The sequence below is a fragment of the Pelecanus crispus genome, chromosome 6 (genome assembly GCF_030463565.1).
Source record: "Pelecanus crispus isolate bPelCri1 chromosome 6, bPelCri1.pri, whole genome shotgun sequence".
Taxonomy (NCBI): domain Eukaryota; kingdom Metazoa; phylum Chordata; class Aves; order Pelecaniformes; family Pelecanidae; genus Pelecanus; species Pelecanus crispus.
This window is the reverse complement of record NC_134648.1, coordinates 46017568-46031867: the sequence shown is the minus strand read 5'-3', so window position 1 is coordinate 46031867 and position 14300 is coordinate 46017568. Positions and strand designations below refer to the sequence as shown.

The 14300-nt window shown below is 39.9% G+C and overlaps 1 protein-coding gene across 1 annotated transcript in view; it reads left to right on the top strand.

The window, feature by feature from the left end:
- SLC25A21 (solute carrier family 25 member 21) overlaps nucleotides 1-14300 on the top strand; it is a 264171-nt gene that overhangs the window by 221374 nt on the left and 28497 nt on the right. Inside the window, exon 4 of the mRNA XM_075712910.1 lies at nucleotides 12215-12281. Within this exon, the coding sequence (XP_075569025.1) occupies nucleotides 12215-12281 (67 nt within the window). The remainder of the gene's footprint in view (nucleotides 1-12214; nucleotides 12282-14300) is intronic.

The following is a 14300-nucleotide window of genomic DNA, read 5'->3' as shown; positions in this document are numbered from 1 at the left end:
ATGCTTTTAAAAGTAACTTGGGGGAGAGGGTTCATTTGTTTTGTTTATTCAATGCCGAAGTGGCAAGATTTCTTTTCTGCAGAAGAATTCAAGTTGAGAAGGGTGCTGGATCAGAAGAGTATATTGAGAAAAAGAAAACATTTCAAAAGAGATGTTCAAGTTAAACCTGTTGAGGCAGGTTTGCTGCTCAAAGAACACGTTGCAAGTTTTTTTAAAAAATAAAAAATCCAGTAGAAACTGCCACATCACTGAGACACAGACTCCATTGCTTTTTTTAAAAAAGTCTGTCAGGTTTCTTTACAAATGTCTACTCAGATGTGGAGACTATTGGCAGGTGGGGCATGGTTACATAGCAATAATAATAATTAGGGCAGCAACTTCTACATGATTCTTCCCTTCACATGTTTGTCTTGCCTGTTAGGCTGGTCTCAAAAGGTATTTACGTATCTCTGCATCACAATCTTGTAGCAGGTTTTTCATCAGTAACTGTACTAAAGTATATCACTGGTGTAAAGCCTTGCAAAATCTGTTTCTAATTGTTTAACAGTCAACTTTGGTTGGAATCCTTTGATAAATCTTTGGCAAGTCTTCTTCATTTCTCAGTCATTTAAACCTACCTTGCCTGTCCTTTTTCACTGTGAGAATCTCAGAGTGCAGGTTAGTCACCTCTCCAGACAAAGTAATGACACGACATCAGAGTGCTTTATCTTAGAAATTGTGTGAGAAGGACAAGAGTAATGTCATCATAGTATGGGAGTTTCATAGTATTGAAGGTGGAATCTGTTTGGAAGCGTCACTGCATATTGCCTGAAAAGGGAGATTTCGTGTTTAAAATGTATTGTGATAAAAAAAAATGAAAATAAGTTTGTTTGTATTAACTGTCAACTCTATTTATTCTTAGATTGGAGTAACATTGAGGAAAATATTGAGGAAAATACCATATGGTATTTTTAGGGCGTTTGTGTGTGGTGCATGAAGAATAGGAGGTACCTTTTGGGCATTGCTCCAACATCCATGACAGTCAGTGCATAATGCAGATCTTCATCTGTCAAGAGTTTTCTTAAGCAGTGTAACCTGGGCTGGGGTGAGCTGGCTGAAAGGAAGGGCTGGAATTTGATTTCACACCCTCTGTATCATACTGGCACTGCATGATGGCACTCTGGAGGTGGAAGAAAGGATCTGTGACACTGTCACTGTACCTAGGGACAGTACCTGTAGCTGTAAGAAAATTCTGCTTTTCAAGGAGTTACTTTTTTGCTCCCCGGTACATAAAACTCCTTCTAATAACTTTCTTACAACAGAATCTGGTTTCAGCGACACACGCGGGTATTTTGTCTGCCTTTAGGCAGGTAGTTGCCATTTGTGTGAGTTTCCTCACACATCCGTGTAAGAATACCTTTCACTCCCGTGGTACCTTCTAGGTACCACAACTGTCTGCCAGATGGAAATTCAAATGCCAGTATGTGTATGTATTCATGGTGCCATTCACTACCTGAGCAGTGCTACAAATTCTGCACACTTTGATCTCTGTGCATATAAGACTCTTGCTCTCTACTGGTGCAACTGTTGGCAGTCTTACTGTTACAAAATCATGAATCTTTCATGACTTCCTGCTAGAGGTACTGTAAAGGGAGTAAGAAAAATAAGGTCAAGATGCTAAAAGATGGAATCAAATTAATTATTATGTGCATGTTTGTATATTTTCAATGATGCCCTATTCTTTTTAATGCTAAAAAGTTCTACCTTGAGATTTTTTTGAGAAATGGGAAAAATATGTAAGTTTTTTAGTTTGTTAAAATACTAGAAAACCACTACTGGTCTAGTTTTACTTTAGACTCCAGAAGATCAATCTGTTTATAAATCCAAATCATTGCAGACAAAATTTTGCACCTGCAGTTATGGTTGCCTGCAGTTCAGTTCAGTTTAAGTATCTACATCACTGATTGCATCTGTAAATTAAAAACATCTAAGTAACCTAAATTACAAGCACAAATAATTGCAGGTGCAAAACTCATACAAACACAAAATGATCTCTGAAAGTTGGTCTTCTAAATCTCATTGTGAGTTATTCACTGTATCATGAACCTAGAGTTCTCTTGGGAGAGTCACTAATCTGTATAATGACACTGAAAGCCTCTTGAATCTCATATTTAGCTAGCAGATGGGAAAGAATACATGTAGTCATGTAAGTCCCTAGGGATTACGCATGTGGATATTGAAGAGTATAACTTATTCCAATGAAGGCTAACATTAACTTGCAATCAAAAATTTCCTTCCTGAGCCACATTTTTTCTGATGAAATTAAAACAACTTAATGTTGTATTTTCATGAAGTCACAACCAATCTGAGTAGGACACACTTGCAGGGCAAGCACAGAAATTTTGCTGATCTCATGATTTTTCATTTAATGAATTACAGCATCAGTTTAACACACAGAAATCCTGTCAGTCTTTTCCAGAAAACACATCTAGTTATCCTCTCTATGGGTTTTTTTTTTAGTGTCAGAAGCAGATTTCTAAGCGCATAGCTACAAAAGTCTATTTTTTCTCTGGTATCAAAACTAAAAATGAATCATTTTCTTGCATTCTTTAGCTTCAATAGACGTAGGTGTGGAGCTACTTTAAAACAGTGACTGCTTCCTGTTGTACCAGTTACGGCAGTACTGTTAGCAAAAGGGGAAAAAAAAAAACCCACCCTTAAATTCTCTTCTAGTGTTTGAACAACTAAAACTCCTACTGAAGCATTCTGCCAGTTCTGACAATCAAAAACGCAATGAAGAATTTTTCTGTTTCAGAAGCTCAAGACAAAGCTGGTTTGGCATGCCTGTAGTTTGTTCCTATTGCAAACAAAGGGGCAGCTAGAGGGAAAGCCTTTGGGGGAAGAAAATGCTGTCATTTGTAAGAAATGAGACATGTAGACCCATTCTACAGCCCAGCTAGTGATTACACGCAGGCAGTTTTGTAAGAGCCTAGACCAGCTGTCAGTGATAATAATGCTGCCATTTGCACTGATTTTGGCAGGAATTGCATCAAAAAGACCAGCTTAAGGCTTCTCAGAAGCATGGGCAATGCTGATATTTCATTCATTGGCCATGGGGGTCAGACTACAAGAAAAGCGTTAAGAAGGAACAGGCAAAGGTGGCAGGGAGCCCTGTAGCGTGCGTTGGTGCTCCTGCTGCTGGGCTGGCAGCTGTGGGAGCGAGCAGCGCGTGCCGCAGCTGGCACGATCCTGCCTCTCCGCCCGCCAGCAGTCACCATCCTCCCAGGTAGCCCCATTCCTCCCTTGGCAGCAGCGGTCAGCCCAGCTTCACAGGCCCCTGGCCCTGGCATGGTAAGTGGCAGAGGTGTGAGCATAGCTACATTTTTGAAAATCCAATTTCATTTAATACACATGAATCTATTACTCAAGCAGTACATGGTAACAATGTACCACTTAACTAATTAATTTATAATCATCCTTGGAAAAATAAGCCAGAACAACATGTTCTTTTTTTACACACGGAGAACTGTTGAAGCTATGTTGTGCATTACAATGAAGGCTCCAATGTCACCTTCCTAGAATTTTTTTTTTAGGTGCTTGGGTATCACAAAACACAGAAAGCATATGAGAACTATGTAGTATAAGAGAGGGCTAGACCCTTATGTGAATAGAGAGAAATTTTAACAAGGTTCCTTTTTTTTTTTTTCCTCTCGCTTTTTGCTGCACAAAAGACACAAGAAAGGAAGGAGAAGGTTTCATCTTTCCCTCTCTTGAGGGATTTATATTTAGGTGTGTCCTGTAACTTATATAAATTCAGAGTGCAGACTAGAAAGCCAAAAATTAGCAAGGATTTTGACCAAGAGATTGAGAGGTGATTAAAAATCATGGAAGAAAGACTTGTTTCTGAGTAAGAATAACAAAGTCACATGGATGATGGATCATAATAACTTCGTAATCTGACCCACATGCAGTAAATATGGTGATGACTGTCATTTTGAATAAGTGAGGTAGATTGACGTTGATTATTAATCCATTTCTTGGCCAGTCTGATTGTTTCTGAGCCAGATCCTCCGCTGTTTAGTATTCTTCTGAAGTATCTTAAGAGTACCTTTCACTGACAGTCCCTTCCTTTTTAACCAGTCACTTTTCATAACCTGTGTTGCCTTAATTTATCTGAGGGGTTTCTTTCATGAGTTGGTCTGCTTCTAGTATTCTCATAGCTGGACACTTGGTCTTCTTTTAGCATATGGTGTAACATCAGTGTTACAACAGACACATGTTAACATATAATTCTGTATTACATTTACTTGCTGTGAAAAAAAATCTGGTTTTCCTTAATTCCCATGTGTTGCAACTGATGGTGATTTGCATGAATTCACGCTCAGGGAAAAAACTGAAATATGCTATGAAAGTAAGTACCTGGTATTTAGTGCTGGTGTCTAAAATAGCAGGTATCTGTATAGTAGACACAGAATAGATGAAGAAATATATTTGCATAATAGAAATTCAGAAGCTAGCTTGGCTAAGTGTGTCATTAATAGCTTTATATGAGGTTCCTGTAGGGACATGTGTTTAACATTTGCAGCAGGATAATATACATAACATACTTCACAAGAAAAAAAGCTTTTTGGACAGCAACAGAGTGTCCAAGCCTGGTTTTCGATGAATGTGTCCAGCCTTTAATATCTTTTCAACTCTGTGCCTGTTGCCCCTGAATGACACCCAGCCTTCCCTATAGCATACCTCTTCAGCTGGGCAAATGGCTGTAGACACTGTGATTGAGGTGAGCTATGTGCATGAACTGGCTAGTGGCTTGCTGCTCTCAAATTAAATGGCTAAATGGTAAGTCCCTTTTTCTCAGCAGTAGGTACTAATTTGTGCCTGCCTTCACTACCACTTGCTAGTTTTCCTGAAACTTCTGGGAATTTAAAATCTTTTCAATCTCCAGCTAGGTCAACATAAAGATTACTTCGCACTAATAACTATATTAAAGCAGTATTGCCCTGTTTTCAGTTGCTTTACTTTCTGTTAGTAATAAATTCACAACATGCTACAAACCATGAAATAAAAAGATACCTTTTTCCTGATAGAAATGAAACTCTAAGCAAATTTTATTACATTTAGACATACTTTCTTTCTCTTTCTGAACACCCACCCTTCTACCAAGCATGTCTTCAAAATTCCTTCCCTTTGTTGAAACAAAAAATTTTGTAAAATCAGTAAGTCGCGCATTCATTTAATCTAACTGACATGGTCATGAAACCCAGGTCTTTTATTTATACTTAGGGTAATGCAGAGGTAATGAAAGCAGAATTGAACCTAAGAGGTTTTTTGTTTCAATTACAAAACAATGTGGGTAAAAGACTTGGATTTGACAGCAATAGAAGAAAGGGAATATTGTGCTCATGCCTTCAATCAGCTTTATTAGATCCTTAAAGGGAAAATTATGTGAAAGACAGAGGAAGAAAACAACAAACTAAGCAAGATCCCAATTTCAGTATAATTTGGGGAAAATAACTGATTTAGGTTGGTCGTCTTGCCAGGGTGAATGACTCAAGGCTTCCAAACAAGAAATGGAAACCAGAAGGATAGCGAAAGCCTGAAAGAACAAATTGAGAAGATATGATTGACTGTAATGTTTCAAAATCAACTGCTGCAAAGATGAGTTTGGGCTGTTGCCCAGAATACAATTGAATGGTGATGTTCATTTAGACCCTTAATGCTGAAACAGAATAAGATGTAGCTGTGTTTCTGTTAGAGATTTACTTGTTCTTTCCAGTCGCTAGCTAGGGATATGATGTCACGTCCTCTCTCTTCTATCACATGCTGCAGTGATTGCTGCTGCTGTTCCATAATTTTTCTGAACACCAGTTTTCTGAAGGAAGGCCTGAATCCAGGTGATAATATCTTTCAAATGTGAAATGTCATCACCATTCATTAGTTGACTTTGAAAAATTTTATACACCGGGTGCAAGTAGGCTAACTCAGTGTTATTGACCAAGGAAAAGAGAAGTATAAGATTGTTGTGTGTGTCTGTACTTTCTGACTGGCAAAGACATTCAATTTTTTGTTACTATCATGCTAGTTTTTTAAAATTAAGTAAATAGCTTGTTATGTAAAGATTTCAAATAATTGTATCTTTAATGGTCATGATTTGTAAAGCATTAGTTGGAAGAGTTGGGGGCAGCTGCTTGTCCTCCACCTCAGGCACAGAAGGTTCTAAAAGAGACTATGCTTTATGCAAAAAATAGTCAGTTGACAGTAGGCAGTGGTGAGATGGGATTGTCTTCTACTTCCTCCTTTCCTTTCTTCCTTTCATCTCACTGGCTGTGCTTACTAACCTTTTTTTCTGTTTCTATTTCAAATGGGGGAAAAAAAAAAAACCTAAACCACAGTTCATAATTAAATACTGAGCTAGTTCTTACCATGTTTACTGAATTACATATTGCATATATGGATGTATATGCTCAAAGTTTTCATGTGTTTTTAGATTTCTAAACTTAATGTGTTCCATAGGAATAGACCTTAACTCCTTCCTGTCTGGTTTTCATGATGAGATTTGTCTCCACAGAGGAAAGGAAGAGTAAAGCAGTGAAACCCAGTTACAGATCTCTCAGAAGTTTATATAGCTGCTGAGCTCTGCGGATTCACCTGTTTCACAGTGGAGATTCCTCCAGCAGAAAATCTTCAGTGTTGGCCTTACAGCTGCACTAAGCAGATCAACTTGACATAACATGCACAGTGATATCTTTGCCCAGGTATCTTTGCCGCAGGGTGGCTGACCTGGTAAAGAGGGCTTTAAACCAAGAACCACAAGGAAGGGAGAGAGTTACCGCAGCTCTGAGGGAGCAACAGACAGGCTGACAAGCAAAGTGCCTGGGGCGATGTGAACAACAAGTAACACAAAATGAACAAAACAGGACTTAAGTGTCATCACCACAAGCATTTGCATGTAAGCAAGGAAGTCTCTCCAAAGGGCCTGCGCACTAAGACACGCAGCATGGGGCGTAAACACAAGGAATTAGAATTACCCCTGCAGCTGCAGGGGTAGGATCTTGTTGGGATCCCAGAGATGCAGTGGACATCTTGCATGACTGGAGTGCTGCAATGGAGGGATAACAGACTGTTTAGGAGGACAGGCTGGGAAGACAAGGAGGGGGAGTTGCCCTTTACGGGAGAGAGCAGCTGGAGTGCATGGAGCTCTGCCTGAGGGTGAATGATGAGAGCTTATGGGTAAGGATTAAAGAGCAGACCAATACTGGTGACTTTGTAGTGGGTGTCTACTATGGGCTGCCTGACTGGGAAGAACAAGCAGATGAGGCCCTCTACAGACAGCTAGAAGCAGCCTTGCATTTGCAGACCCTGATCCTCATGGGGACTTCAACCACCTTGGTACCTCCTGGAGGGACAACATAGCAGGGCATAAGCAATCCAGAAGGTTACTGGAGAGCATTAATGATAACTTCTTGACACAAGTGAAAGAGGAGCCAATGAGGAGAGGTGCTCTTCTGAACCTCATACTCAAAATTAGGTAGGCCTCATTGGGGATGTGAAGGTCAAAGGGAGCCTTGGTTGTTGTGACCGTGAGATGGTGGAGTTCAGGATCCGAGAGGAGGGAGCAGGGAAAAAAGTAAGATCACAACCCTAGTCTTCAGGAGAACAGACTGTGGCCTTTTCAGGGATCTGCTTGGAAAATTCCCATGGTATAAGGCTCTGGAGGGAAGAGGGGTCCAGGAAAGCTGGATAGTATTCAAGGATCATCTCCACTCAAGAGAAGTCCATCCCAACATGCAGGAAGTTAGGCAAAAATGCCAAGAGGCCTGTGTGGTTGACCAAGGAGCTCCTGACAAAACTCAGAAAGGAAGTATACAGAAGGTGGAAGCAGGGACAAGTAACGTGGAAGGAGTATAGAGACAGTCTGAGCATGCAGAGACATGGAAAGCCAAAGCCCACCTGGAGTTGAACTTGAGGGATGTCAAGGGCAACAAGAAGGACTTCTATAAGTATCTAAATGGTGAAAGAAAGACTAGGGAAAATGTGGGACTGCTGCCGAATGGGGAAAAGGCCCTGGTGACACAAGACATGGAAAAGGCTGAAATACTGAATGCCTTCTTCACTTCAGTTTTTAGTAGCAAGACCAGCCTTCTGAAATCCAAAGCTCTGGAGAGAGGGGGAAGGTCTGGCATAAGGAAGACTTACCCCTGATGGAAGAGGATCAGGTGAGAGAATACTTAAGCAAACTTGACATACATAAGTCCATGAGCCCTGATGGGATGCACCCACAAGTGCTGATATCAGCACACTAACTGATATGATTGCAAGGTCACTCTCAATTATCTTTAAATCATCATGGCAACTGGAAGAGGTGCCTGGAGACTAGAGAAAAGCAAATGTCACTCTTATCTTCAAAAAGGGCAAGGAGGAGGATCCAGAGAACTAGAGGAGAATCCAGAGGCTGGTCAGCCTCACCTTGACCCCTGGGAAGGTGATGAAGCAACTAATCCTGGAAACCATTTCCAGGCACATGAAGGACAAGGCAATGACTGGTAGCAGTCAGCATGGATTCACAAAGGGGAAGTCATGCTTGACCGGACTGATAACCTTCTATGATGAAATGACTGGCTTGGTGTATGAGGGGAGAGCAGTGGACATTGCCTACCTAGACTTTAGCAAGGCTTTCAACACTGTCTCCCAGAAGATCCTCATAGAGAAGTTACTGAAGTGCAGACTGGATGAGCAGACAGTGAGGTGGATTGAAAACTGGCTGAATGGCCAGGCCCAGAGATTGGTGATCAGTGGTATGAAGTCTAGCTGGAGGCCAGTAACTAGCGGTGTACCCCAGCAGTCAACACTGGATCCAACTCCGTTAAACATCTTCATTAATGATCTGAATGATGGGGCAGAGTGTACCCTCAGCAAGTTTGCTGAGAGGAGTGGCTCTGAGAGGAGTGGCTGATATACTAGAGGGTTGTACTGCTATTCAGATGGATTTTGACACGCTGGAGAAATAGTCTGACAGGAACCTCATGAACTTCAACAAGGGGAAGTGTGAAGTCCTGCACCTGGGGAGGAACAACCCCATGCACCAGTATTATACTGGGGGCCAACCAGCTGGGAAGCAGATTTGCAGAAAAGGACCTGGGGACACCAAGTTGAACATGAGCCAGCAACGTGCCCTGCAACCAAAAGGGCTACTGGTATTCTGGGCTGCATTAGGAGGAGTGTTGCCAGCAGGTTGAGGAAGGTGATCCTTCCACTCTACTCAGCACTGGTGAGGCCACACCTAGACTAGAGTGCCGGATCCAGTTCTGGGCTCCCCAGTAGAAGAGAGATATGGACATACTGCCAAGAGTCCAGTGAAGGGCCACTGAGATCATTAAGGGACTGGAGCATCTTTCATATGAGGAAAGGCTGAAAGAGCTGGGACTGTTCTGTCTGGAGGAGAGAAGGCTCGGGGGGGTATCTTACTAACATCCACAAATACCTAAAGGAGGGTTGCAAAGAGGATGGAGCCAGGCTCTTTTCAGTGGTGCCCAGTGACAGGACCAGAGGCAATGGGCAGAAACTGAAACACAGGGGGGTCCATCTGAACATCAGGAAACACTTCTTTACTGTGAGGGTGACCAAGCACTGGCACAGGTTGCCCAGAGAGGCTGTGGAGTCTCCCTCCTTGGAGATACTCAAAAGCTGTCTGGATGTGGTCCTGGGCAACCTGCTCTAGCTGTCCCTGCTTGAGCAGGGGTTTGGACCAGATGATCTCCAGAGGTCTCTCTTCTGTGATTCAGGAGCAATGGATAATTGCCTTTCATATTTTCAGTTCCCATTTCTCTAGAATTTTCAAACAATTCACCACCTGGTCTGCTGATCATCTGAATCGCTGGTGTTTCAACACTGAGCTGTGATAGAATGGTGGATTACTCTTCAGAACTGATTACCTGCCTCGCAGCGTTGCTGAGATGGCAGATCTCAAATTCCTGGTATATCCTTCCCCTCCACATTCTCTCTGAAAAGTTTTCCCTGAGATCCTCGGAGACCGTAGAAATGTTACAAGGTTTATATATTCAATAGCTGCATGTATTTGAGTATACAAGAAGGCAACCTGAAAAAGCAACCTGTACTGCTGTGTAAGGCTAGGTGATGCTGCTGTGTGTTTTTAGAACTGAATTGGTGCTTTACACTGCATATTTCTCTGCTTATGCATCTCTTACTAATGAGAAAATCTGGACCAAGTTTGGGTCTCACTTTTTTGTAGTCGGAGCTATATACCTGGGAGTAGAGCAGTGGAGCACTTTTCATTTTCCAATTCCAATCATGCCGGAGTACTAGAAATTCCAGACGGGATGGCTATTGTAGATATGCTTACAGAGTTTTAGATTGAGCTGAAAGGAAGAAAGTGTTTATAGGGATCTGTGTTCTTGTAGCTGATCCTACTTGGACCTCAGTTTCAGTTTGAACTCACATTAAACTGTATGAATCACATGCTTAAAGTTATTCAACATTTCAATAGCTTGCTGAATCAGCAAGAATATACTCTGAATATGTCTGAACTGTTAAAGACTAAAAGTGGATCCAGTATATCTATATTGTTATATCCATATCTATGTGGATAGATACAGATATATGTATGTATGTACATATATATATTTATGTTTGGAAAGTGAGTCTTTGGGGAAAGTCAAACATCTAGTGACTCAGCTGAATTCCTGAAATCTCCTGCCCAAGGACTTTCAGTGTTTTGTCATGAAACCATTATTGTGTAAAAGGCTCAAAGTTTCCTTTTATCATGGACTGGAATTCATAACTTCCTTACTTCAGAGGAAGGATAAGTGATATTCCCACTCTGGAGCATCTTACAAAGCCTAAATTGTTTTATTTATATTGGAGCAGCTTAAGAAGAGAACTCCAGAGAACCATTAGAAGAAGAGTGGAAAAAATGGTATAGCATTTGTGGTATTTTACATTCACATGGGGAATATGAATTTAATTGTTTTCCTTTGATGTGCACAGGATAACTATAAGGAGAATCTGTTGATGTGATGACTCTTCCACACCTTGCAAAAATATTCCAAGTAATAGGCTGTTTTAGAAAGGTGAATCACCGCCTTTCATCATCACCACCTTTCAACATTTTAAAAAGACACAAATGCTTTGCTTTAAGAAGTGATTTCTTCTGTAGACAGAATCCTCTTACAGTCCTGAAAGAAGTGTATAAGCTCTGAAGATGGATAAGTTGTAAGATATACCCTTGTTGGCTGGCAAAGTAGCTTCTTGCTGATACATTAGATGCCTTTCTGAACTCTCCTCATGCACCATCTAGGTTAATGTGGAGACCTAGCAGACGAGAACTATGTCTACTTTTACCTCACCTGGGGATTTTGAGAACTACCCATCATTTAAAGCATTCCCAAGACCCAGCGTTATGCATCTACATTGGCCTTGTAAGCAGAGCTCAGGCTGCCTGCAAATGCCACGTGTGCTTGTAGCAGGCTATATATATAAATAAAATTTAGATGATGCAAAGCAAAGCATTGTGACAAGTGGATCTTTGGCTTCAGGCCAGCTCCAAAAGTCAGCAGCTATTGTAAACTCCTTAGGTGTTTATGGAGCCAGGCAAGAGAAGGACAAAGACCTGAATGAATACAGTAGCAAGATATTGCCCAAATTTTTTTTCCAAGATGAAATACATACATTCTGTTATGGCTCTGTGAATAGCTAACTTGTGTTAAAAGTAGGTCATCAAAAAAATTACTTCATCTATTTTGAGGCACATTTAAAACTAAACTTTAAAAGATGCCTTAACCTAGCATCTGAAGACGAGCATGCAGGTTTTTTTATGCAACTTGCTGAAGTCACAGTTTTTTCCAAATCCGTATTTTGTAACTTCAGTTTTTAATATTATCATTGCTATGTCAAGAAAATTAAAACAATTAAATCCTTCCTCTGCATTGTCAAAACTGTTCCTCTTCCTTTAAATACAATTTCTTGTCTACTCAGAAAAAATTTGTTGAATTTTTACTTATTCATTGCTGACTTTTCTATATCATCTCACCAGCACATAATAGAATTAGTAGCACATTTGTTAGTTAGCAAGTAAGCAAAGAGTATTGTTATTTGTCTGTATGCTTGGAAATGCTGAAAGGTTAATTGCTTTACTCAAAAGTGAAAATAGAATTGGCAGTATGGTAATGATATGTTGTTTATCCATACAAAAATAATTTATTTGTTTCTTCAATAGATTGCTTGGCTTCTACAAAGGAATATTTCCTCCCATCTTGGCTGAGACACCCAAAAGGGCGGTGAAGGTAAAAACCCCATGCTTCCTCCTTTAAAAATACGAGTAGGGACAGTGGCAGCTGTAAAACATTTTATTTCTCCCCCAGTAATTGACATTAGAATCTTAAACTTACTTGGTGTATTAATCCTCTGATTTTTACTAGAAGGAAACTTCCCTGTTGATAGCACGATAAGAACTGTGCTTGATTAAGAAATGTAGGATAAGGTTATTCAATGCTAGGCTATTTTTGACCTGTATAGATAATGTTACTGAAAACCAAATTACAATTAGTTTATATAATCAAAATTAATAACATAATTTAAGTGATATTTTAGCTTCATCATTACCTCTGGTTTAGACATTTTGTTTTACTGCAAATGCCTAGCAACTTGCAAAACAACTAAGAATAGCTTAATAAATTAACACAAGAAACCATTAAAGCAGCCACTCTTAATAAGTACTTAGTAACTTGAAGTAGTGTTTCTGTAGGTTTGAAGTGCTGCCCAGAGTTTTCTTGTACTCCAAAGAGCACTCTGCTCCATACTCTCACTTTTTTACAGATTGAACATAGTAATGGGTACAACTTTTCATCATGCAAAGAACATTTTACTCCAGCTCTGTTACAGTTGAAATAGATGCTAGCCTATCAAAGTGTATTTGCTGACAAATGTTGATCTGATTTTCTTTTATTATCCTTTATGTTGATTTGTAGAGCATTATTTTAGTAACATTCCTAAGCAAAATACATCAATATATCATTTTTTTTCAGTTAAGTCATGCAACCTTTTTAATTAAAACCTAGTAATCAAGCGCCTCATCTTAAAGTTCTAAATCTATCAAAGCATCTATTGTGTTACAAGCGTTTCTTTGTCTTTTACTTCAGAACTTTGCAGTTCCCCATAGTTGCACCAAATGTGTCTAAAAGCAGTTATTATACAGAATGTCTTGATTTTCCTTTCTTTCTTTTTTTGTTTCTTTCTAAAAAGGCTGCATACGATTCTGGTCCTTAGTCTGCAATTAATCATTTGCATTCCAGTTCCTTTACAGAGGAATAATATTTGTATAAAGTGACAGGATGTGACCTTGTAACAGAATCCTAAAGGAGTTCTGGTAATGTCATCTTCTTGTTTGCATTGGCATTTTAGATGCAAACGACATATGTCACCTATCTCAAAATTATTTAATACAACTAAGAAAACTAAAGTTATATTTAATAGCAAAGGGACAATGAAGAATAGATGGATAATATTTAGAAGATTCCTAATAACTCATTTTCTTTGGACTGTGATGTTTCTCTGTCTCTCCATTTAATTTTGTTTGAAACAGGTCACTCTGATCATGCTTTTTAGCTTCCAGCATATATTTAGTTAAAATACAAACCCAGGTTTCATTTCTCTCCTACCAGCCTGAGTCATTCAAAAATCTTGAGTCACTTTCTCTTACTCAAATTGATTAAATTGGCTTAAACCCCACAATATTCAATATAATTATAGAATCATAGAAAAATTTAAGTTGGGAAGGATCTCTGGAAGTCATCTGGTGAGCCTCCTGCTCAAAGCAGGGCTGACTTCATGGTTAGATCAGGTTGCTTGGATGCCTTGTCTAGTCAAGTTCTGAAAATCTTCAAGGGTGGAGACTGCAGGCTCTCTGTGCTCCTGCTCCAGTGCTTAATTGCTTTCACTGTGAAGAATTTTGCCTTCTATCCAATCCAAATTCTCCTGTTGTAACTTTTGCCTATTGCCTTTCGTGGTTCTGTTGTGGACCTCTGAGAAAGTCTGACTTTATCTTCTGTATAACCTTTAGATGGTGGAAGGCAGGAATTAGATCCCCTTAGCCTTCTCATCTCCAGGCTAAACAGACGCAGTTCTCTCAGCCTCTTGTTGTACATCATAAGCTCACAGCTCCTTAAATGTCTTACTGGTGCTCCCTTAGTGGGATGCTTTCTACCTAATTCTTGGGCATTTACCTGAGGGATCAGTAGTGTTTCTGCAACCATGAGAATCAGGTTTAAATGCTAAACATGTTTTTTAATTAAATCATTCAATTC